This window comes from Amia ocellicauda, chromosome 2, assembly GCF_036373705.1.
Source record: "Amia ocellicauda isolate fAmiCal2 chromosome 2, fAmiCal2.hap1, whole genome shotgun sequence".
NCBI lineage: Eukaryota > Metazoa > Chordata > Actinopteri > Amiiformes > Amiidae > Amia > Amia ocellicauda.
This window is the reverse complement of record NC_089851.1, coordinates 35,982,701-36,008,587: the sequence shown is the minus strand read 5'-3', so window position 1 is coordinate 36,008,587 and position 25,887 is coordinate 35,982,701. Positions and strand designations below refer to the sequence as shown.

General features: G+C 38.9%; 1 protein-coding gene across 1 annotated transcript in view; it reads left to right on the top strand.

Moving 5' to 3' along the window:
* Positions 1-25,887, top strand: part of hecw1b (HECT, C2 and WW domain containing E3 ubiquitin protein ligase 1b) — a 131,304-nt gene that overhangs the window by 80,353 nt on the left and 25,064 nt on the right. Inside the window, exons 8-18 of the mRNA XM_066723374.1 lie at positions 3,445-3,587; positions 4,558-4,658; positions 5,361-6,731; positions 9,722-9,823; positions 15,713-15,863; positions 20,602-20,720; positions 21,019-21,140; positions 21,353-21,538; positions 23,062-23,196; positions 23,846-23,951; positions 25,538-25,634. Of these exons, the coding sequence (XP_066579471.1) occupies positions 3,445-3,587; positions 4,558-4,658; positions 5,361-6,731; positions 9,722-9,823; positions 15,713-15,863; positions 20,602-20,720; positions 21,019-21,140; positions 21,353-21,538; positions 23,062-23,196; positions 23,846-23,951; positions 25,538-25,634 (2,633 nt within the window). The remainder of the gene's footprint in view (positions 1-3,444; positions 3,588-4,557; positions 4,659-5,360; positions 6,732-9,721; positions 9,824-15,712; positions 15,864-20,601; positions 20,721-21,018; positions 21,141-21,352; positions 21,539-23,061; positions 23,197-23,845; positions 23,952-25,537; positions 25,635-25,887) is intronic.

The following is a 25,887-nucleotide window of genomic DNA, read 5'->3' as shown; positions in this document are numbered from 1 at the left end:
AGGGACAGTATCAGAAAGCAATCTTTGATTCGAAAGCTTGATCAATTATTCAGTGCTGCAAGTGCCTGCATTTTAATGTATGCCTTTTCTTCGTGGCCCCAGCTCATTACTTGCTGATCTTATGAATCTGTATATTTATACACTGTGTATATGCTTGTAGTTTAATAGTAAGGTCTCCGTGGAATTGATTTTTGTTTTATTTTTGGAGATGATGCCAGAGGTTGAGGCTGGATGTTATTCGTAAAACTGGCATGTCCTGGAAAGCCTCCAATTTAAGTGACACTGCAGATCATTATTATTAATATCAGTCTTATTTGTAGTGATTTAGTGTAATTTTTAAACAACTGGTTGCAGATATACATTATTTTTAATTGCAGATTATTTTTATAACCAGTCCATAGTTTCCACTGTGTTTTCACCGTCTGTTCTACTTTTTGAGTGCTCTCCTACTTTAGGATTGTGAAACTTCTCCTGTAGACTGAATGTGAGCAAATGACATGGCGTATTGGTCCTTTTCCAGCTTCTGTGAACAATGCTTCGCTAATAGGCTTTAGTGCATTATGTAGGGCTAATTTGCTTCCTCGCCCAGCTCTCTCAGAATCAGCTTTGGGAAGCCTTTTTAGTACAGCCCGGGTTAATTAGTACCACAAATAACAGTCTAATCAGAAACAGTGTTGGAGAATCACGTAGAACAGGCATAGTACGATAGGCAAGGCAGAAGAAAAGAAAGTGCCCTCCTAAAATAACTTTTTAAATGCGATGCTGGTCAATGAAGAAAAGGAAGTGTAATCTCCCAAATTCTCACAGAATAATCCCTTTCTATTGATAGTGTTTGAGGTCAGACCAAGGGACTTAATCCTGTGATGTAAATATGGAAGTTTTCCAATTCCCATCTTATGTATCTGGGACAGTCAAATAAGGTTAGATGGTAACACAAAAGGGAGGTTTGTCTCATTTGAATTCATTAAAATTCTAAATAATGGTCTACATTCACCACAACATTAGAACTTCTTTGATATAAATATCCTGATTTGGATCCCTGCCTAAGCTCCACATAGTCCTGATATCCCTAATAATATGACATATATAATTTGTAAACAGGTGTACTCCCCTGTTAATTATTTTCTACAGCTTTTACAGATTCATTGTAATTAACCAGCGTTGCCCATTAACTCAAATGGCCAAAGCAGTAGCCCTCAACCTGTTTCCTGCAAGGCAATAATCCAACAGTAATGGTTTCTAAGTAACCATTCAATTTTAATTTTATAAAGACTTTGATAACATTTTTTTTTATTAATCAAACAGAATTTTTTATAAATTTAAGTGATTTAGAGATCAGCTGGAACAATTACCTGAATACTGTCCTTCCCACAGGGACTAGAGTTTCCTTAGATGAACAGGATGCTTAAATGACTCAAAGAGCAAGTGTGCAAAACAGGCAAGCTCTAAAAATAAATTGCTAGTAATTAAAAAATAAAATGAAACTTGCACCGTTTTTTCTGTTGTGAAAAAATAACCTTAAACTCAAATTAAATGCTACCACCATGGGTTCATTCAACTCACAGTGCTGAGGGTTTTAAAGTAAAAGTGTAATTTTGGGAAAGTTGCCACATGATGAGTGACAAGGTTTTGTTTTTTCCTTCAGTCTAACCCATTTCCCTGTGGGGGATATAGGGAAGAAAATGTTAGCATTACTGTAACAGCCTTAGAGACCAGTCTTCCACATTTTGTGAAATGGGTCATTAACTTCCCCCTGAAATCTGAATTTTTATATTATTACCAAGTTTAGGCCAAAATAAATCTAGTGGAGACAGTCCAAAAATCACAATATCAAAGGTAGGTTTGGAAACTCCAATATTTCATCCTCAAAATGGGTCACTCAAATCAGTAGCACATATTTAAAAGCTCTTTCTGAAAAAAAATGGGGGGGCAGAAGCAGAAGTAGGTAGCTCATATTTTGTACTCATAGATGAATTGGTGCTGATTTTGCACTTATCGGTTGTTTTCAATTAAAATTGGCAGGTTGAGATGGAAGAGCTGCAGGGGATAAAACGGCAGCTGCTGAGTTACAGCTGCAGAGCTGGGAAGGAGGGGAAAAGTGGGCTTGTAAAAAGTCAACTTAATGAAAGAAGAAAACTTTAAGAACTAGCACATATTTCATGCCGCCTCTTCACCTTATAATCACAGTGTGGAAATCATGCTGTGGCCTAGAGCAGTCAGTTGTAAGTCATTGGTTTTCTTGGTGCTCAAAGCCATGATTTCACAGCTGTTGATGGAAAAGGTATTGCATTCGGAAATACAAGGTTTCAAAGTAGATTTGAACATACTGGATTCTGACAGGTCGGCACCCCTAGCACTATTGTACACCAAAAATGCTTGAATACGTAAATTAAAAAAGCGAAATCCCATGTCAAATATTATGTTAAATTTTCTATCACGTTAGAGAAAGTCAGATGCTGCCCTGGAAAGTATGACCAAGAGGAATTCTCAAAGGAATGACACACTCAATCTTTAGCCTTGAACGGGGGAGTATACCAAGGGAATTGAGTAGAGTTTCAACAACCTCATAGTTACTGTCAAAGGCAACACAATAGACCACTTCAAACTCATCAAGGACCACTTCTATCTACTGCTGAAGAATGCACAAGGATTCTGCGTCTGTCTTCGTCCGAGTCGCCACTTCAGTCTAATTTTGGCTTCTCCTCATCTCTACCTTGATGACCCTTATGAAGGTTTACCACAGTAAATATGTACAATTCCCATATTAGTTTCACCAGGGATATTCCATGAATGTATTTTGCCCAACTTTGAAGTGGTTTTGTAGAGCCCGTTCACTTGAACGCTACACAGTATGTCATGCATTTTTGTTTTCCTGGATTCATAGTGAAAAACTTGAGCAAGAATGTGTGCCGATCATCACACTCTGATTAACGCCAGACTTGTATATGAAACTCGCACCAAAACAGGTCTGCTGAATAGATTTGAAAAATATTAACATAAAAATACTTTAATCAGTCTTCCACATTAAATATTTACACGTCGTTTTGATTATTGAACTCAACTACTGTTATTGCAAGTTTTCTTTCCTTTTAAAAAAAATGAAGTATCCAAAAAGTAATTTAAAAGTAATCTTTTGGAGTATTGTATCAGATTACATTAAAGATTAATTTATAAACAAGGTAATTAGTCTTCTGTAATGGTATACTGTATATATATGTGTGTGTGTGTGTGTGAGTGTGTATATAATGAATTCCCAGATGGGAATTATTACATTCAAAAACGAAAAAAAATAATAGCGTTTAGACACACATACTGATACGATAGTGATAGCTACAAATCAACATTACTTTACCATGGGAAAACGATAATGTGTTTATTTTGTGATATTTTAGCCTGAATATAGCAGCCCTAAAGAATGACTCCCGTTTCTTTCTGCTTTTTCAGCAATTCAACTTTGTTTCCCTGCCCACGGATGTGCTGGAGATAGAGGTCAAGGATAAGTTTGCCAAGAGCAGGCCGATCATCAAGCGCTTCCTGGGAAAACTCTCCATGCCAGTTCAGAGGCTGCTGGAGAGACACGCGATAGGGTATGTATGAGACACACACTCATCGCAGCTGTTACAAGGAGGGCGATTTTTACAGTCTTGTTTTAATCCCTTCCATATATCTTATCTATAAAATCCCTACCTTTAATTGGACATAAGTGAAGGCAGCAAATCTGTCATTTCTATAGTGTTTCAAATTTCATAATGGTCTCAGAATTAAAGAATACATGGTAGCCTTAAGTAAAAGAAGTAGAAAAATGTCTGTCTGTCGATGATCTGACCCCAACAGTGTAGAATTCTTGCCTTGCTTTAGTAAGTCACACAAAGCATGATTTTTTTTTTTGAAGAATTCCTTTCTCTCATCAGGAAAATTGGTTTTCCTATGTATTCCCCCACAGTGCAGAATAATCAATATCACCCCCTGCAGCTGTTCTTTGTCCACTTAAGTGTCCATCATTTCAGTGTCATAGAAAACACTGAAGCATACACCTCAATAATTGACCAATAATTTTGTAAAGCACTATACTACAGTCAACCTTTATAAGATCATCTATAGAATAATAACGAAGTCCTATGAAATTAAATGAAGAATTATTCTTCGCTCAGTACAACTCCCAACGTGTCTGATCTGGTCATGTGTCGTCCCCTGTGGTTCTGTCTCCAGCCTCAAGCTCAATCCCTGGTTGGCAGCATTGTCTTCTGGGTTTTGCTTTAACCAGATTTCTTATTTACTTAATGAATCAGACATATATATTATTGTCTTAAGGTCATTTAACAGATTAAAATAGCAAAAGATGGTTTTGATCTAAATTGCAATACCTGTAACGTAATATGCAGCCTGGAGAGAAGTATAATAGTTTCCTAGTTATTCAGCTAATTAGTCCAATTAAAGAACAGGGAGCTTGCATGGCACAAAAGCCGGAAGACACCGCAGCCCCTATGGGTATTGAGATCAAGACCCCCTGGTCTACCGGCACTGTGTAATGAGCCTGGCATTGCTGTCTCTCTGCAGGGACAGGGTGGTGAGCTACACTCTGGGGAGAAGACTGCCTACCGACCATGTCAGTGGACAACTGCAGTTCCGATTCGAGATAACAGCGTCCATTCATCAAGGTGCCTTTAAATCTAATTTCCGATCCCTAATTTCTACTAATAGTTTGTATAATTGAATTCGAGGCTTATTGGAGTGTGTATACAAGCTGAGATTTAAAAAGAACAATTCTCTCTCTCTCTCTCTCTCTCTCTCTCTCTCTCTTCATAGAAACAGTTGTAGTCGAGAGTATTCACATCCTTCATCTGAATCTATGCTATCCAGTCATTCATTTAGTTTAATAAATACATCATTCATGAAACATTACTTATTTCTCAGTGATACCTTTTCAGAGTTTGTCGAACACCGATCCAGCCTAGAGAAAATGGAAAAGATTCCAGTTGATTAGTTAAGACTGGGCTTGTGCAATCTTTTGACTGCTACTCCATTGATTTCACATTTAAACACTTCATACAAATAAGGCATGTGCATATGCCAAGGACAGAAATCATTTACACATCTGATAGAAGTAATCAAAATCTGATTAAATGCATGGTTTCTCAGCCAAGTTTATTCTGCATGTGTGTATTATAATGTGCTCCATACCCTTGGCTGATTCACAGGTCAATATAGTTAAGCTTTCGGTTAAAACGCTCAATGAGATGAAACAATCTCCTGCGCACTCTCTGTACCGTGACAATATTCTCGATGACTCACTGCAGTCAAAATGTCTGTGGCAATGAGAAAAAGCTGTCGGGAAAATAAAATTGTTCCTCTCCTGACAGATGACGAGGAAATCTCCATCAGCACTGAGCCAGAGTGTGCTGCTGCCCAGGAAGATCAGGTCGAGGACTTGGCTGAAGATCCTAGCGTTGAGCCCCCGGCCCTCAACGACGTGAGTATGGAGCCTGATGCCCCGGAGCAGACAAACCAGGACGACGGGGCCTCTCTGGAAACGGGTTCTTGCAGTCCTGCGGCTGCGACATCCATAACTGAAATCAGCCAGCTGGCGGTGAGTGAAGTCCAGCCTGGAGAAGAGATGGAGCTCACGGCCGAGGAGGCAGCTGTCCCTGCGAAGGACAAGCCAAACAAAGCACAGGCACCCACACCTCCCCCGGCAGTGGCAGGAGACCAGTCGGGGTGTGTGGGCGACCAGGTGGAGATGGATGAGACAAGCGTTCAGGGGGAGGATTGTGATGAGGCCCCTGCAGAAACACAAGCTGAAGCAGAAGTGCAGTCAGAAGGCGAGGCAGCTGCAGAGGAAACCACGCTTACGGATCCTGGGGGAGATACTTCGGAGCAGCAACAGGAGCCGCAGCAAGAGGAGGAAGAGGAGGGCGAGGGGTGTTCCCTGCGGATGAGGACGGTGATGAAACGCAAAAACAGGCCTTGCTCCCTGCCGGTCTCGGAACTGGAGACGGTCATCGCGTCGGCCTGCGGGGAACCCGAAACGCCCCGCACTCACTACATCCGCATCCACCACCTGCTCCACAGCTTGCCTTCGGCCCAGTTGAGTGATGAAGCAGAGGAGGACGGCGGAAACCCAGATTCGGAGGAGCTGACACTGAAACCCCTGGAAGACAAGGACGGAACAGAAGACAGCTCCTCCGAGACCCAGTCACACAGCATCACCCTGGACTCAGACAACTGCGGCCGGAGGACTTTACCCCGCAGCCTGTCCATTGAGCGCCTCTCCGACCTCAACCAGCTCCTGGAGAGCGAGCAGCCACGACTGGAGAGCGAGAGTGAGTCCAACCAGAGGCCCTCGGGGGAGAACGACTGCGACCTGTGTGACACCTCCTGTTACAGCACCTCTTGTTACAGCACGTCCTGCTATAGCACCTCCTGCTACAGCAACTCGGGCTATGAGGGCGGCAACCGCTTCTCCAGCCACACGCGCTTCTCTTCCGTGGACAGCACCCGCATCTCGGAGAGTACGGTCTTCTCCTCACAGGAGGAGGAGGAGGAGGAGAACAGTGCTTTCGAGTCGGTGCCGGATTCGGTGCAGAGTCCCGAGAACAATGAGCGGGAGCCGGGCGACGGGACGGCGCAGTGGCAGGAGGGGCAGGACGAGCAGGCGGCTCCGGAGGGGAGTCCACAGAGCAACACAGAGAGCGGGGAGTCCCCGGTTGCTGGGCCCAGCACCAGAAACCCAGGTGAGATGCTGGTATTTGTTACATATATATCGTAACACAATCTATTTCTTATCGACTTTCAGTGGTGCATTTTAACTTCATGACAACCACCGCTTGATCTGACTTTGACATTAAAAGCTGTTAAAAGTTCTTCCATCTTTGTTTTTTGTGTTTATTTTTTCATCAGCAATGTTGTACCCATATACATTTATTTACATCAACTAGTGTTTCAACATAGATTGTATAAAAAGTGGGATTCAGTACATGATTTATACATTCATACATATTGGGAGAGCCTTAGGAATATGTCTAAGTGTGCCATTACATAGGGGTTTTAGAGTATAAGCTTGATAAGATCATTTAGTGTTTGGTTTGGTTTCATTTTGTAATAATTTGTATTATTTCAGCAGTGGTTCTTGTGCATAATTAACATTTTTGTTGTATCACCCAGATGCGTATTTGTCCCCCTTTTTAAAAAAAAATAGTTTCCTCTGAAACTTTTTTTTCCATAATTGTTTCACAGCTTCTTTTTCTTCCAGTTTATTGGTGTTTTGGGGGATTCTTTCTCTCCCAGTGAATTATCTTGTAAAAGTAATTGGATTGTTTCAAACAAGGTCATGTATAGGAATGTGCAGAAGAAAATCTTGTTATTTAACTTTTTGCAGTTGTAGCTGCTTCTAAAAATGTATGTTCATTACCAGTACAATATAATGGATTTAATTAAATCAATATTATTATTATGTTACATCATTATTTCTGTATCCATTGCTTAGCTCACTCTATTACCTTTGTATCGTTTATGGCTAGAGATACCTGTTGAACTCAGCATCAACGGTAATTAGTTTGGGTGCCAGTTTATAAGAACTGTCAAGGCATATTTATTGCTATGGGTTTCTGTTTGTTTCTGTTCAATGGCAGTGTGTTCATTAATTCAATCCTGTTGAATCCATTTATCAAACCCAAGCAAAGAAAAGGTTTGAACAGACTTTCATGCCTGTGAATGACAATGCTTTCTAGTACCTCTTTACTTGTTCCTTATTCAAAACATGTTTGAATCCAGATAACCAGCTAGAGTTGACATCTCAGGTGTTATCAAAAGGAAGACTGATTCTGATGGGAGCAGTGATAGGTGAGGTGCTTAGATCGGTTCCTCATACAAGCTCATTATGATCAGACAGGCAGTGCATTAAGTCTCATTAAGAGGAGACAGAGTTGAGCTTTCTTTGCTCCCATTCCTTATTTGGGTTGCTGGTGTGTTAACCATGCACTGCACTGCTGCTTTAAAACACTATAATAATAATAAATACATTTTAAAAACTGTGGGATAAGCAAGGGCAGCAACAGATTAGATTAAATAAAAACTTGTGTCCTATCGTCAAAACACAATAGCTAGGTCAAAGTTTTGATTAGCTCTAGCCCCTAGTTGGCAGGATTATTAATTAAAGAATCAAACTCTCAATAGTATCAAATTTAGTCTGGTTTGTGTACATCTTAGAAGAAACTGCTTGATACTCAACAGGGTTGGTGGCAGCACTTTTATAAAGTAAACTTGTGTGGAGTCAACCAGATAGATCAAACCTGAGGAGAAACTTTAAATTGATTTATTTGAATCAGTTAAGAGGTTCTGACCACTCCGTTACACAGGGTGTTGGTGTTACTTTTTTATTTCAAAGGAGTCTGCACATTAAAAGTGGAATGATTTTGCATCATTTCTGCTAGGAACACTAAGAGATCCTTGCAAACACAAAAATTGTTTTCAAGTTCTGGGTTTCTTACCTGTTCTCTGCTCTGCTGCATTGACATTATGGTAAGCCTTCAGTTTGTTACCAGACAACATGGTAATACTGACTGGTGTCTCCACCCAGCCATACACCTTTTCTTAAACCCCATAGTAATGTACGATATCTTAACCATAACACTAATTAAAACTGATTACTGACAACTATAGCAAGAAAAACGAACTTGCTGAAACAAATATAATTACAGATTCTGTGTGGGGAATGATATATTGTTGGATGAATTGTTGCTGTTTTTAATGGATCCAGATTTTCACCGCCTTTTTCTACCCCAGGTTTTAAGATGTACATTTCCATTACCATTCCTTTGCGGCAGCCCAAGAGCCATTAGTAATGGTTTGCCATATTTATACCTTTGCCAGCTTCCCCTCCATGCAGACACTTTGATCAGGTGATAGAGGTAAACTAATTTCCCCAGGACGAAACGGTGGTGCGAGGCTCTTGCCAAGTTTATTTGGTTGAGGGTGCAGTGAAGATGATGAAAACTAGTCACCATTAAATATTTTCGATTAAAATTTCCCCCCCCTCAGAAAAGCTCTTTCCAGCGGACATAAGGAACATATCTAGCCTGGAAGCCTCATGAGTCAGTTATGGCACATACTTCAAATGGTGCAGTATAAACCACTGAAGCAAACCTCTTAAGCATGAAAGCATAATCAGCATTCATCGTGATGATGTGAACCCTCTCTACCTGGCATTTAATAACATAGTCACTTTTAATGGCCATATTTCCAGTCCTGAGATGTAAAATTAGCAAGATGCAACAATCTTAAGCTTGTTAGCAGCCAGTCCACTGTAAAAATAAGAGGCAAAAGATACATTCATAAATCTTCGCAATTTCTTTTGTCACCGCATAAGAGAGCCGAAAATAACTTTCTTCATGCTTTGACGAAAAATAATTAAGCACTCTTATTACATTTTACTCCGTCCGTTCGTTTAACATCTCCCCTGTAGCAGTAATGACTTCTCAGTTTGTTCCTTTGCCTTCTTTTTATTATGGGTAGTTATTACCCGTTGCAAAAGAAGTGGAAGAAGAAGGGTCTTTTTCAACCCTGTGCTCAGGCAGATAAATTCCCAGCCAACCAAATGCACAGATTGGCACCCTCTTCTAGCTCTTTTGATTTTTTTTTCAAATGGATCCAGAGCAATTCACAGACCTCCATTTTTCTTTTCTTTTTTGCTTACCAACTCATTCTTTTTTTCCCATCTTTGTAGGCGAATGTCCCTTGCCATGCAGTCATCCTCCAGTCAGCCAGCTTCCTGCTTTGCGACCTGATCCCCACCATTACCCAACTATTGATGAACCGTTGCCGCCAAGTAAGCTTCTCCCGAGTCCCACTTCCATTTAGGTCTCATTCGCCCCTTCTCTTTCAGAAACTCGGGTCGATATACTCGCTTCGCAATCTAAACTTGACCGTCATTGATGTTCATTTCCAATATTAATCTACAAATACATTGACGTTTGTCAGGGTCTGTAAGTAAAGGATCTTATGTGTTATTATATTTTGTTGTACTAGGGCAGGGATTCCCAAACCGGTCCTGGAGGACCCCCTACCCTGCTGTTTTTTGTTCCAACCAAGTTCATAATTACATAATTGATCCTTATATTCAGATACCCAGCAGAACAGGGGGTCCTCTGGGACCGGTTTGGCAATCCCTGTACTAGGAGGATAATGATGGTAGGGAATGTGTATGGTTTCTTGGAGTTTGTCTTGGATAGCTTGGTGCATCATGCATGATATACATTTCATCAACTAAAGATTGAATGATAATATGGATTTTGTGGTGCATTCATTGTAAATATATAATGATAGCAATATGTCTTTAATTGACAAGATGATGTGAGAAATGCTATAAAAAGCATATACTAATATATTTTAAATGCATACATACATAGCTGTATTCAAGTACAATGATATAAATCGTCCTCAGCCATTTGTATTTGGACTCAAGTACATTTATTTGTTCTCGACCATAGAACATACATGGCCATTCATCCTCAGTGATGTGAACACTTTCATATTTGTTTAATTATTTCAGATTTCTTGTTAAATGTGTTGGATTGTAATTAAGTCTAATTGATGACTATGGTGATTTGTTTCTGTATTTCTGAGTGGGTACACAGCAAAGTATGACTTTAAATAAGCTGTAGATTTTGTTTTTGTCCTTATTTTAAAATTATATTATTGCAAGATGATTTTTGGTCCCTCAAAAATGTAGACTCATCAAACAAGATTGAGTAGCCGAATGGACTAGTAACATCAAGGTTTTTTAAGCATAATCCGAAGTATCGTGTTAAAATAAGGCTATGCTACACTAGTTTAGATTCATCGTACGCAGATGGATATACAGTGGCTCTCAAAAGTATTCACCCCCTTGGACATTTCCACATTTCATTGTGTTACAACGTGAAATCAGAATGGATTTAATCAGGGTTTTTTGCCACTGATCAATACAGAAATTGTCCATAATGTCAAAGTGAAAAAAATAATCTGCAAATTGTTCTAAATTAATTACAAATACAAAACAGAAAATACTTGAATGCATAAGTAATCACCCCTTCAGTCAATATTTGGTAGAGGCACCTTTGGCAGCAATTACAGCCATGAGTCTATGTGGATAAGTCTCTACCAGCTTTGCACATCTGGACACAGCAATTTTTGCCCATTCTTCTTTGGAAAATTGCTCAAGCTCCATCAAATTGGATGGGGATCTTTGGCAAATAGCAATTTTCAACTCTTTCCACATATTCTCAGTTGGATTGAGGTCTGGACCAGGTCTTGACAGGGCCACTCCAGCACATTGACCTTTTTGTTTTTAAGCCACTCTAGTTTGGCTTTGGCTGTATGTTTGGGGTCATTGTCCTGCTGGAAGATTAATCTTCTCCCAAGTCCCAGGTATCTTGCAGACTTCAGCAGGTTTTCTTCCAGGATTTCTTCGTACTTTGCTGCATCTATTTGCCCTCTATCTTTACAAATTTTCCAGGCCCTGATGCAGAGAAGCATCCCCATAGCATGATGCTGCCTTCATGGTAGGAATGGTAATCTCAGGATGATGTGTGGTGTTAGACTTGTTAGACGTGTGAAATGTAGCGCTTAGCGTTCAGGCCAAAAAACTCTATTTTGGTCTCTTCAGACCTCCACTTGGTCTCAGAGTCTCCCACATGCCTTCTGGCAAACTCTAGCTGTGATTTGATGTGAGTTTTTTCTCTCCCATAAAGGCCACTTTTTTGAAGCTCCCGGGGTATTGTTGCATTATGCACAGTGTCTCCCAGCTCAGCCGTGGAAGACTGTAACTCCTTTAAAGTTGCCATAGGCCTCCTGGTGGCCTCCCTGACTAGTGCCCTTCTTGCCCGGATACTCAGTTTTTGAGGACGGTCTGATCTAGGCAGATTCACAGCTGTGCCATATTCTCTCCAGTTCTTAATAGTGGACTTTACTGTGCTCCAGGAGATATTCAATGTAGTGGAAATGTTCTTATATCCTACCCTTGATTGGTGTTTTTGAAGAAACTTATTCCGTATTTGATTTGAATGTTCCTTTGTCTTCATGATGTAGTTTTTGTTAGGAATTGTACTAACCAGCTGTGTAACCTCCCAGAGACAGGTGTATTTAACCTGGAATCATGTGACACACCTTAATTGCACAGAGGTGGACTCCATTCAACTAATTACGTGACTTCTAAAGACAATTGGTTTCACCACAGCTCAGTCGAGTGTGTCATAGCAAAGGGAGTGATTACTCTTATGCATTGAATTATTTTCTGTTTTGTATTTGTAATTAATTTAGAACAATTTGCAGATTCATATTTTTCACTTTGACATTATGGACATTTTCTGTGTTGATCAGTGGCAAAAACTCCTGATTAAATCCATTCTGATGTCATGTTGTAACACAATGAAATGTGGAAAAGTCCAAGGGGGGTGAATACTTTTGACTAATACTGATTAATGTTTTAGCTTTTATGTTATGTTAAGTTAAAAATAGGTCTCAGTGGCTACAATGCTTTAGTTTCTGTTCAGATTCCTCTGCAGCACGTGCCATTGTTTATATTACCAAACCCCATGTACTCCTGTAGTCCCAATCTGTGAGTAACACAGACCTGGGCTCTCAGTTTCCATGGTTACCAGCAGTTGAGAGGCAGAAAATGGATTGCAGTCTAAATTTAAAACAAAACCTCTCAGAATTTACCACAGTGCGATGCCAGTATGACACGTTGTTTGCTAGCTGCTGTGCAATCATCTTGGCTGCTGAAACACAGTCCTGATGTCTTCTAGTGGTAGTGCAGACCTTCAGAAAGGTGAGCAATGCTTTTTAATAGTGTGCTGTAAGTTTGGTTGAATGTCATTTATAAAAAAAAAAGTATTTGACTATTTATGTAAAATTACACAGTAGATGTGAAGATATGTGATGACTCTTAATATTATACGCTCAGTGCATAATTGGTGACTTCTGGATCCGTGAATAGCTAATATTTTCCTCAAGGGCACTTTCCAGAGATGCTGTCCGAGGTAAATCATTCAGGTGTTTTTTTGTTTTGTTTTTTTAGTTCCCAGTACTCTAACTTCAAATTTAATTATTGTACATCTGCATTTTCTGCATTAAATTCATATTCTTTTCCTTTTTCTAATTCATAGCTCAATCCAGATTCTATCACTTCTAAGAACTTACGTCCCTGAAAAACACTCAACCATATCACTTGATCTATTTACTTTTTCTCCTCCCAGGATAGTTATGACTAACAGCTCCACTTGCTGTTATGTTTGTCAGCATAAATTCATAGAGTAGTTTGGTGCAATATCACACTCTTGTCTTGCTGAGCTTTGGTATTTTACTACGAAAAACTGGGCATCCATTCAAGAAGCTAAAGATAGACTTTTCAATTCAAAGGGGGAATTTCCTGCTGGTAATATGACGCAAGCTTTTAGAAGATTTATTTTTAATACACCACCGCAGAATAAAAAAATGCTGTCAAGCTCTGATACTTATTAGTATAAAGGCTATTTGTTAATTTATTTTTGTTTGTTTTGGGGGGGTTTATTAATCAACTTGTGCAGCTGTAAAAGGGAATCCCACATTTCTGGTGTTTTTACCCTATTCCTATGGAAAATTGGCCGGCATCCTTTGTTGCTCATGGATTCTTCCAAAGGTAGACTTGAATGGGGCCTTTGGCAGTAATGGTAACTGCACATTAGTAATCCAATCAATTGAGAAAAGTAATGTAAAAGATGGCCCAGAATATAATGAGTGGTTGGCTCCAATGCGTGAAAAGAGGACAACCACTTCCATATAGGAAAAACATGATGATCATGGCTGCATATCAGTAATACCCCTCATACACTTTTATTACTTCCTCATGTTCTCTATAATAACATCCCTTTTTACCTTAATACTCTTGTGCCCACAGGCTTATCTCAATTTCAGGGCTTTTTAACAACCTTTTATTGGAAGGCTCAGAATGAGAACTGCCCCTGACCTTCACAGTGGTAGTACAGCTAACTACCCTTGGTTCCTTGTGGCTAAACGCAGTTGGTGGCACTGAACTTGTCTGGAACTCTGCTCTGTGAAAGTTACAGGCTATCTAATGATAATTCAAGATAATTTCTTCAAGTTTTATTTATCATTGACAGAGATAGACATATGGTCTGCAGGGGGGTGGGCGATAGTGCCCAAAAAATATATGTCGGTGTAACAGACGATATATGGTATATATCATGATATTGTGATATCATGATAATTGATGTGTTGCCTCCTTTTGCTGCCTCAGCTTTCAAAGAAAATTTACAAAAGATGGTAGGCCTACAACTAATTTATAGAACTGAAAAGGCTCCTTTCTTAGCTTTCAGCTCATATCGAGACTGGGATGAAGTGTCACCACTTTGCTCTTTCCACTTTCACTCACAGCTGCCATTACTACAAGTTTCTTCAGAGTAAGAAACAGTCACAGTGTGAATATCCAAACTTGTTAATGGGGGAGGGTACGTCAGTGCTAATGAGGTTGGATGTGACATGTTCGATTTGAATGGTTTAATGAGAAGGAGGGCTGACTCGTTCACCATCCATGTGGAGGAAAACAAAAGGATGGGTTAGTAAAGTGTGCCATAGGTGTGGGGAATACAGCATAGGTTAACATGCAGCATGTTCAGAAACATCGGCAGCATAAAGCATGTAAAGACTATGGAGGGAATGATAGACTAAACTCTGAGGCAAAAGGGGCATCTCTAACATTGGCAAAATGCTCTACCTACTAGTCAGAAGTAAGTTGGGAATTAAGTAAAGGTTTGCTTTTACTTCCTTGTGTTTCATTTGACACCTAATTCTGCAACTGGTTAAAAGTATGTTTTTGAAATGAATAATATTAAACGAAGAGTGTAGATTTCAACAGCACCATGGTTTATTTGCTTGATTAGATATTTTATGATCTCTTTTCAGGTCTTCAAAGGTTAAAATTGTTAGACAGTATATATAGACCCAGGGAGCACTAGAAATGCTAGTTTTAATGGTGTTTGTTGATCCCTGCTGTGTCTATATACTCGTCAAGGATTGCAGTAAAATAAACTGACACATGAGGCAAAGGAACTCTTGTAGTAAAATCAAACACCTCTAGTGACCACTGATGAAAATGTATCATAGTAAACTTAGAAACCCAAACCCATAAAAGTAAATAAGTTATAGTAGTTACTGTCCCAGCAGCTATTCCATCAACTATTTATACAATCTGAATCAGCCCCCAGAAAAGTTCTTCAGTTCTGTCCCACCCACATGTCCAAAGTGATTTCTGGCTTATTCTCATTTAAGTAAAGAAAATCCCACATACTGAATATAAAATGGCTCTAGAAAGTTCTATTATCGAAAGCTACTGCAGAAATAAAGTCAAAGTTACCTAACGTTATCCAGAGAGAAATTAAAGAACAAATCAATAGACTTTGGTGAAAAGCAATATTCCCCATACACCATGGTGACCAGTTATGAACTCAGTTGGAGGTTATACTGAAGCTTGTTTTTTTCTTTTGCCTTGTTTTTTGTAACTGAAAGACTGGAGTACAGGAAACAGATCAAATACAAAGGGTAAGATTACACTGGGGAAAAAAACAACAAGACACAGTGGACCAGGATTAAGAAACCCAGCTTTGTGATTTTAGTTGATGAGCAAGACAATGTTTGGGTTTAACTGAGCAGTGTGTCGTCTGTGCTTGCTGTGTTTTAGACTGGGAGGCCAGAATCGACAGCCATGGCCGAGTGTTTTACGTGGATCATATCAACAGGACAACCACCTGGCAGAGACCGACCACAGCAGCCACCCCCGATGGGCTTCAGCGCTCCGGATCTGTGCAGCAAATGGAGCAGCTCAACAGGAGGTGAGGGGCCTGTAGGAGCCCAACTGCAAACAAAAGGGGCATCCTTATGCATTTTTACCCTGGTACATTTACCATAGGGCTTCTGCCTTTGTTTAAATGGTTTTACTATAGTTGTACCATTGTTTTCCAGTGTTTTTTTTAGAACTAACTTAAGACTCAAAGAAAGGGGAGTGTGCCGTAGTCTCCTTTCTCTTCCCGTTATGAGTAAACTGTGACTTATTAGGTTTTCAGGCCCAAAATGTTGATTTTATGTTCTTTGGAGAGAAGCTACAGTAAGCAGTTGTGGAGGATGCATGATGAATAACAGCTCATGGTCAAATGTCAAAATCACTGCACTTCACTGCCGGAAATATCCACAGTGCTGTGAATGAGGTGAAAATAAAGGCCTATTTTTATTCACTCTGACAAAGGTTATTCACACCAGAGGTTGTCTGCTGTGTTTGTGATTAAATATAGCACTGTTCTTTTCATGTTAAAGTATTTCATACTGTGGACATAGTAGGCCTGATTGTTTGCTAATTGATTTATTGTTTTTGAAGAACAGCAAATTCTGCTGTGTCTCAAACATATCGAAACATACACAGTATGTTCCCTAACTTTTGAGATAAATGGACAAAATAAAAAATATGTCAGTGATTATTTAATAGGTTGCAGACCCACCCTTTGCTTTAAGGACGAGGGCAATTTGATAGATGGCCAGGTCAATAGACTATTCACGTGAGTGCCATTTTAGTTTGCAAATGAGGCTTAGAAAGCAAACAAACATTCTGTCAGTCAGTTTTGCCAAGACAGACATTGTAATTTGGTCCACAAATCTTTACCAGACTATTTACCAGAATTGACACAGGTGGTAATAGATAAGTGGGCAGATGAAGAAGTGATAATTCCAAGGTCAGAGCCGGAGAAGGGGTACAGTGATTGGATTAGGGGTTATGTGTATGATATTGAAGGTTTGCAAAGGGTGGTCTCTGCTATCTGTCTCCAAGCCAGACAGAGAATAAAAAGATTTTTAAAAGCATATGTGAAGTTTAAAAATGTGTTTTGCAAAATAAATTGATACACCAAGCAATAAGAGCAAAACCACCCCATAAATGCACATGCCGAGCCTCGTTTTCAAACTAAGATGGCACTCACATTAACAAAGTCTGTACTGAGCCATTATTCTTTATATTTTCAGCACTATACTTCAGCTATTGTGTTACATTTCCTGTTGTGTTAAATCATTGGTATAACCACTAGTCATCATCATAAAGTTTAAACACTGCTAGCAGGACATAGCTAAATGTTGTTTCAAATGGCAAGTGTAAATATTTTCAACAGTTGTACATACATATATACTGAACAAAAATATAAACACAAAATGCAACAAGATTTTACTGAGTTACAGTTAATATAAGAAAATCAGTCAATTGAAATAAAATCATTAGGCCCTAATCTATGGATTTCAAGTCTCAAGTTTTTAGTTAATATTTTTGTTCAGTATATATCAACACATCTGCGCTTAAACATATATAAAATGGATTGCCATACATGTTCAGGGTTTAGGCTCTCTCACCAGGTGAATCTTGCAGCTGTTCTTCAGTTTTAAATGAAAATCACCTATTCAGTGTAATTTTCTCTCCTGTCTAGTGAACACCATCTGTTGAGCACTAATACTATCTTCTTTCTAAGAATTGCGTTTCATGTCATTGTCACCTATATCAGCGGTTCCCAAACCGGTCCTGGAGGACCCCCTGTCCTGCTGTTTTTTGTTTCAACCAAAATCTTAATTGCATAATTGAAGTAACAATGCAATATGAGTCTCAGTTATATAATAAAGAGCTCCTTTGGAACAAAAACTAGCAGGGCAGGGGGTCCTCCAGGACTGGTTTGGGAACCCCATACCTATATAATTACAACCTTAAACCAATGCAGTGTGATTATGAATGGACTTTTCTTGAAACAGTGGACAACATCATCTCCATTAGGCACCAATAATCATGACCAAGACTGCAGAGTGCCTCAGTAATGAACGCTGCTCACCAAAACCAACTTGTACTTTACTGCCACCCAGGGGATATTACAATTTTTACAGAAGCTTGTTCTTGTTTGTAGGCACATGCAATCATAAACCAACATAGCAAGACAAAAACAATAGTGAATGTGTTAAAATTCAAACCCCCCTGCTCTAGTTAATTGACAGATTCCCTGTATCAGTCAAGGAGAATAGAATAAGCCTTTGTAACACAGAGACAGTCAATGGCACATGCACTCTCCATGGGAGCATTTACTAAAATTCCACATTTCAATCAAGACAAAGTGCAGAGCTGTAAGTCAAACTCCTTTTACACCAACCATATTTGATGAGCTGAAAACAACATTAAAAATGCTTCCTATATTCTTGGTTCACAGTCAAAATATTTGTATAGTGTTTTTTTTTAAAGTTTTGTGATAGTAATGTAGATAATGATAGTAACATTGTTTACTATACAAATATATTCGAGCTGTGTGGGTAGTATCTTTTAACTGGGATCTATTCTCATTTCCTTAGCCTAAATGCCTCTAAGCATGAACTAAAACCAATGCGTTCTATTAAAAACATCACCACCACACAGGAAAACACTGTAGCCACTTCTAAAAACACTGATGGCTGTTTCTGTAGCAACCAGCCGCTCCAAAAAAATGTGCTCTCAAAACAAGGACTGATGTATGTCTGTTTTCTCTCCCTAAAACAGGCATGTCTGGGGTTTTCTTAACTTACTCAAATCTCAACAGTATCTGCCACTATTTCTAATCTCACAATATTTTCACAAGTATAATAATGTAATTAAATGTTAGTGAAGATTTATAGAGGGAAAAACTGACTGGATAAGACCTCCCTTATAATATATAATATAATATAAGGATATCAGCCCTCTCACTACAACATCTAATATTGACTGGCATCCTATAGGTGTGGACCTGAATGTCTTCGCCGTCTCTGTATTGTGCTTCCCAGTCTATTCATCTGCACCCAACTGTAGCTTCAGTGCTTGTACCTTGAGGCAAAGAAAGAAAACTAGTTTGTTCAATCAAACCTAATTACATACCACTGGGGACTCATCTTCCAAAAAAAGGAGAAATTGGGCTCAGGAGGAACTAAAGAGATTTTATACTAAGTACAACATCTCTCTGTTTTATTCACTGGGGCACATTAGACTGTATTCACATTGTCTTTCTCCTGCTGAGGAAAAAGTAAAACAAGAAAAACAGTCGGCCACTTAGTTCTTTAATCTCGGACATCATTAAGGCTGATCCCTCTGTAGAAATTCTCCTTCCTGGATCCTTGCCTTCACTTACAGATATGCTTTTGTGTAGTTTTTGAACATTTCAATTTATTTGCAGTCTCTTAATGGTGTAAACAATTGGAGTAACCTCTTATTGTAAATATTTATCAGTAATTAACCCTTATAAACACTTGAAACACAGAAAATGCCTATAATTACATTGAGGAATCTAAACCAATCATTACAGCCCATTGTAGTTGCCATTGTCCATGGTGGCGATGCCTGTGAGTAGTATTTGCTACTAGGATAAGATTGTTTAACTAATTAACCCTGGATAAGGGTGTCTGCCAAGAAATAAAAATAAAATTAATAATAATAATTAGCCAGTAATTGTGGCAAATTGAAACTATGTCTGATTTCAGACATGATTTCAGTCATGTAGTCGCTTTGTATATGTGTGTTGTTTTAATATTTTTCAACAGCTCAGTGCTAATAAAAACCTCCCAGTCTAAAGGCCTGCGTTATGTCAGATGCTTTCTGTACATTATGTTTCTCTCAGCCAGAATGGCGATGACAACAGCAATTCTCTGGATTCAATGGAGCAGAGGTGATAAGAATCATCCACAAATGTCAGTTGCTGATGATAACACTTGTCAGAAGAAACTATTTCTGGGACATTAGCCATGACATTTGTGGCTTTAGATAATATGGTGGAGACGGGGAGTCTCTAGATAGCTTCAGGCAATCATCGGAATACAAGCAATCCACAAATAATACAAACATCTTAAAATAATAAATAATTGAGTTTACTAATGTATTTTGCCATAGCTTCCTTCAGAGTATTCCATAACATTATAACATAACAGCTTAGAACCCATTTAACTGTCATTGACCAACAAATAAACAAATTAATTCATAACATTTACAACAATTTTATGAAAACACCATGAGATCTGTGAAGAAATGAGAATGGTAACGAGTCAATAGGCAATGTCTTCTGACCTGTGTGCCTGACTGAATATTGTGCAGGTGTTACATTACCCTACCCATCTTGTAAATCTGCTTTATTTATTTCTTGCTCACGTAAACTTTCTGAAACTGTCGAACAGTTAAACATGGGAAATAAACATTTAAGCAAACAAACGCTGAGCACTGTAACATAGTTCAAATGTTTACTCTTCAAACTTACTGGACAAACATGGATAACCTTTTCCTTCGTAACACATTGCATTTTAATTGACTACTGCTTTCATTATTGTAATCTCTGGATATGATTTTCAGGGCCGGGAGAATACACTTTCTGACATTTCAGCATCCGTGGGCATCCTGTGAATATCATTTCTACTCGGTTCTCAAAACAGTTTTTGTTTATATTCAAAGAAAAGATAGTGACACAAATCGAATGCATTTCCTTAACCGTGTTACCGTTCAGGCAATGATCTTGTACTGTAAAGGAATGCACTGTAAAGGAAATCTATGCCGTGCAACCACAGGTACCAGAACATTCAGAGGACCATTGCCACAGACAGGACGGAGGAAGAGACTAGCAGCCGGAGGATGGAAAGAGCAAGCAGCACAGACAATGAGACGGACTCTCCCCCACAAACCTCGGGTAAACATCCCGCTTCAGTCACGGATGTGTTGACAGAACAATTTATATTATGAAAAAGAGGCTGTGTTATTAGTACCCAATGTAACAAAAACTATAGCTCCTGCATGAAGAATATACTGTTGCTTCAGTCAAAAAACTCTGTTGGAAGTCTTCTTTTTGAATGTTCTTGTCTCCTCCGATAAAGCTGTAATGATGTTTGTGATCCCATAAGGAGTGAAAAAAACTACTATTTTTGCCTATCCAAGACTGCAGTGAAAACGCATTGAGCCTCACCTCCGTTTACCTTTGTGTGCCGTAGAATCGAGGAGAGAAAGTCCCTCTTCCCCAGTGAACAGTCAGAAGATCACACTCCTCCTGCAGTCGCCAGCTGTGAAGTTCATCACCCATCCCGAGTTCTTCACCATTCTTCACGCAAATTATGTGAGTCATGTGTGCCCAGTGAGTTTTTGTTATTGTTCTCTTTTCGCTGGCGGGTCATAAACTGTTTTTTCTCATTGAGGACGATGATATGAAGCACGCATCTGAAGTCTACCACGAAATAAAGTAGAAAATCATTGTTCTTGGTTTGGCACAATATCCGAGACTGCCAGACTTCACGTTTGCGTTCTCTCGTTTGTTTTCCTTCTATGTAGGGTGCGTACCGGATGTTCACGAATAGCACCTGTCTAAAGCACATGATCCTAAAGATCCGCCGAGATGCCCGCAACTTTGAGCGATATCAGCACAACAGGGACCTGGTGACGTTCCTCAATAAATTCGCTGACACTCAGCTGGAGCTGCCTAGGGGTTGGGAGATCAAAACTGACCAAGTAGGGAAGGTAGGTGAAGAGTCGCAGAAATCCAGAGGGAGATGTTTCCAATCAAAAGGTTTTTTACAAGCAGCTGAATGGAAGAGGTTCAAGAGGCGATCTCAGGAAATTAGAGAAGTTACAAAGTACAGGCACTTTTATGCAGACCAGACAGGAGAGAAAGATAACAGGCCCACATGATGAGTGGAATTTCGGTTTCTGCCTGACACCTGCTCAGGAAGACCCATATATAGTCAAACCTGGGAGAATTAAGGCATACGTAATGTTTAATATAAGGGGGGTTTGTATGATGTATCAAGCCCAAATTGCTGCTGAAAACTGGTTCTTATCAGACCCTGTTCTTCTAGGTATCAGGGTTGCACTATAGCACAGTACCGTAGCATAGTGAGACAGTGAGACAGTGACCTTGTTTACACAGGGAAAGAAATGCAGTTCTTCAGTAGGCAACACCAAATAAAATATATTGTTTCAACGATCGCTAGCAGACCATAATTGTAGAACACAGTACCTACACCTCAGTTTCTTACAGCTATATGTTCTATTGTCTTAGTGTCACATTCTTCATTTACGGTAAATTTTGCACACAAAAAAAGAAAGTCAGTTACAGTTTTCCACACGTCTATTATTGGAAATGACAACTGTGAACACTTAAATACTGTGCATTGTCACTAAAGTATGTCAAATGCGGATTAGGCAAAATAATCTTAGTTGAAGCAGTCTAGGTACAACATGCTGTACAGATCGTACATACTGTGTCCTAAGAAATGAAGGTAGAAGGTAAGTGCTTTATGTATAATTGTAGTCACTGGTTGTGCATGTTTAAAAGTATTCAGATGATTATAAATGTTTTCCTTTTACTCATTCAGATGAATTTTAAATGATGGGAAATTTACACTATAAAGATCATTTATGCTATAGTAGTAACCAGCTGCTGTCACCACCACTTTGTTGAAAATGTAAAGTACTGTTATAGGTTTCTTCTATACTCTGTAAATGACATTGGATAAAGGTGTCAATCCAATTAATCAATTATAGTAAATATAATGATATTAATTATAAAAAGTATTATATATAAAGAGTATTATATCTGTGTATATATATATATATATATATATATATATATATATATATATATATATATATATATATATATATATGTTTATTTACAGTGCTAGGAGTAAGGACTTGAAAGTGGGTTTCCATATGCAGAAACAAGAAGCCTTCTGTAAAAAGATCATGCCACAGTTTCAGCAAGTTATAAATAGATTCTAGGTACTAATTCATAATAAGTGATTGATAACAGGAAAACATATATGTTTTTAAAACATTTGTAAGTCTACTGCTTACCTTGACCAAAATGTTTCTAGTTTCAATCCTGTTTCAGCTATGCTTTTAACTAACAAGAACTGGAATTCTTTGGTGTTAAACTTTTTGTTACTTTTGAACACAGAATTGTGACAATGCCAATGTTTTCCTAACACCGACAGGCCTGTTTTCCCTTCCTTTTAAAATCTCTTTGTTGTTCTTTTTAGTCTTTCTTCGTTGACCATAACAGTCGAGCCACCACATTCATTGACCCCAGGATTCCTCTCCAGAACGGCCGCTTGCCGAACCACCTGACGCACAGACAGCACCTCCAGCGGCTGCGCAGCTACAGCGCCGGAGAGGTGAGAGTCGGCTGGAATCGTCCGGTCACAAGAGACGCAACAGGCAGCGCACACACAACACCGGTGTATCATTCAGCTGAGGCAGCAGTGACTTTGAACATCATTCTATATATAGGAGTCTCAGATAACGTGTGTGACCCCATAGTGATGTTTTGCTTTTCTTTACAGTTTTCACCAACCAGCTAAAAGCAGTCTTTTAAATCACCTCATCTAACCTATCTTCTTGAACATCCTGCTAGGTGTCTATCATTTTTCTATGCTTTGTGTGTTTATTTTTAGTGTGATAGCCAATAATAATTAATATTATTTAAGTCCTTCACCCAGCTATCCTGCCCTTGGTCCCTGCCAACCAACAGTAAGCATGCACAGAGTGTTAACTATTGACCCACACTCACAAATGTGTATCTGTCAGTTATACGTCTGAAATGACAGGCTTGTGTTTACATGTATAAGGCATCAGAAATTGCCTTCCAGAATGCACATTTTTGCGAAACAAGTGAATCATTTTAGGTCATTTGGGGATCCTGACAGGTTAAGACAGGTTTTTAATATTAATAGTTAGAGGTTCATATGAACCCTTTAATGCTGGTTAGACTGTCTTACTGGTTTGTCAACAGTATGTGATGTGATTTGCCTCTGTTATTGACAGGCTTCAGAAGTGTCCAGAAGTCGAGGAGCATCTTTGCTGGCCAGGCCTGGTAACAGCCTGGTTGCAGCCATAAGGAACCAGTACCACCAGGATTCAGTACCACTAGGTTTGTAAAAAAAAAAAAAAAAAAAAAAAAAAATCTAAAGAAAATGCCAGAATAATTAATATTCAAATTTCACTGCTTTGTAATAAGCCTAGTAGAATATCTCCATTTATTTGTAGCCTTTCTTATGTTCTTACGTATGTAAATAAATGTGGTCTATAATGCCATGTTCTGAAATCTTTTGATGTCTATAATACCATATAATGTGATATCTTATAATCATTTGATATAGCAAGTAAAGTGGCTGCAGGTTCTACACAGGTAAATGCTACTGCTTTAACTAGAAATACATGTTTTTGAACACAATCCTAGTCATCTGTGCTGGTATATTTTATACTTTGTGTATTGTTTTGGGTATGTAAAGGAATTGTACGGCATTGGTTGCTTCATTGTGCAAGTACTTTCGCTGTCACGTGTGAGTTTTTTAGTTCCTCTACCAGCTGTCTGTGGAATTCCCTTCTCAAGGACATTCGTGACTCAGACTCCTTTTCAGTACTTAGAATGAAACCCAAGATATATATTTTTTATGGTAACTAATAATTAAGCTGACAACTGAGCAAAGGGTCTAAAGTGGTTAGCTATGAAATGCCTATTAGCAATATAATCTGCATTGTACCTCAATTGTAGGCTTCTACTGAGGAATTCAGCTTCACGCAGTAAACAGTCCTTATAAAAGTGGTTAGACAGCAAGGTATAATTACAAACCTCAGCAAACACACACCATTCTCTTCAAATTTCACTTGCTTCTTATTATTGATTTTACAGGTTTTAGCCAAACATGCAGTTTATGTCATTCACTTTTATATTTGAGGGGGGAAATATTATCTCTCTCTGCTAGGATGTTTTCTTGTTACATGTATAGATGTAGGATTTGGTGTGCTGTGTATAGTTGACTCCAGTGACTCCATAATTGCATAGGCTTGGGTCTGTTGTGACATTGTGCACTTAACTGGAGTATGTATTAATCCTGGCAAGTTATTATAAGAAAATAACGTTTGTAGCTAGTAAACTTTCTATAGATTGTTTCTTCTTCTACTAAGTATGAAAAAAGTATTTGTCAAAGTCACAATTTTACTGTAGTGGACAGCACGTTGCAATTATCAGGTGACAAAATGCATTGTGAAATTATGAACGGGACCAAGTAACTTTATGCACTAATCCGAAGCATGTTTCCATTAAAAACAATGCAATTTAAAATTGGACCAGCTGTTTGCTATGCAATAAAACTGAGTATGCAATTTTCTGATATGCAATTTTGCCACTGTGCCATAGAGCCGTTACAAAGAACCTGTCATGGTGGAAATCTTCTCTTCATCTTCTTCGTAACTTTTTACAGACTAACAGTTGTTCCGCTATCACAGCACAGTGTTGTCAAGTATATCATAGGCATTTCTATGGATATTCCTTATTTCTTAAAGCAAATATACGAGGGCAACAGCTTTTTTCTTTGACTGAGGCTCAACCAAATAAGCATCCATGGCTTCTTTACAGTATGGTGGAGTTGTCATACCATGCTTGTGTAAACTTAACTAACTACTGCTCAGCTGACAGAATCACATGATGTTTTTTCCTTTGTTTTCTAATTCCAGCCTATAATGACAAGATCGTTGCATTCCTTCGCCAGCCCAATATTTTGGAGTTGCTTCAGGAACGACAGCCAAGCCTGGCCAGGAACCATGCTCTGAGGTACCTGGTTAGCTAACTCCTTTGCTTCTTCACTCACAAACCATTTAACGATGTCATGAAGCATACCATACCCTTTGTGGAATACATGGAGTATCACAGTTGTGATATACAGGTTAGGGCAAAAGATAGTTAAAATGATGATGTGCAGATTGATCTATTTGGTTAAGAGCCCTTTGAATGCTTTTGTTTGGACCATCTCAACATTCACCCATGCCCGTAATGTGATGCTGGGTTTCCTTTACTTTAAATTGGA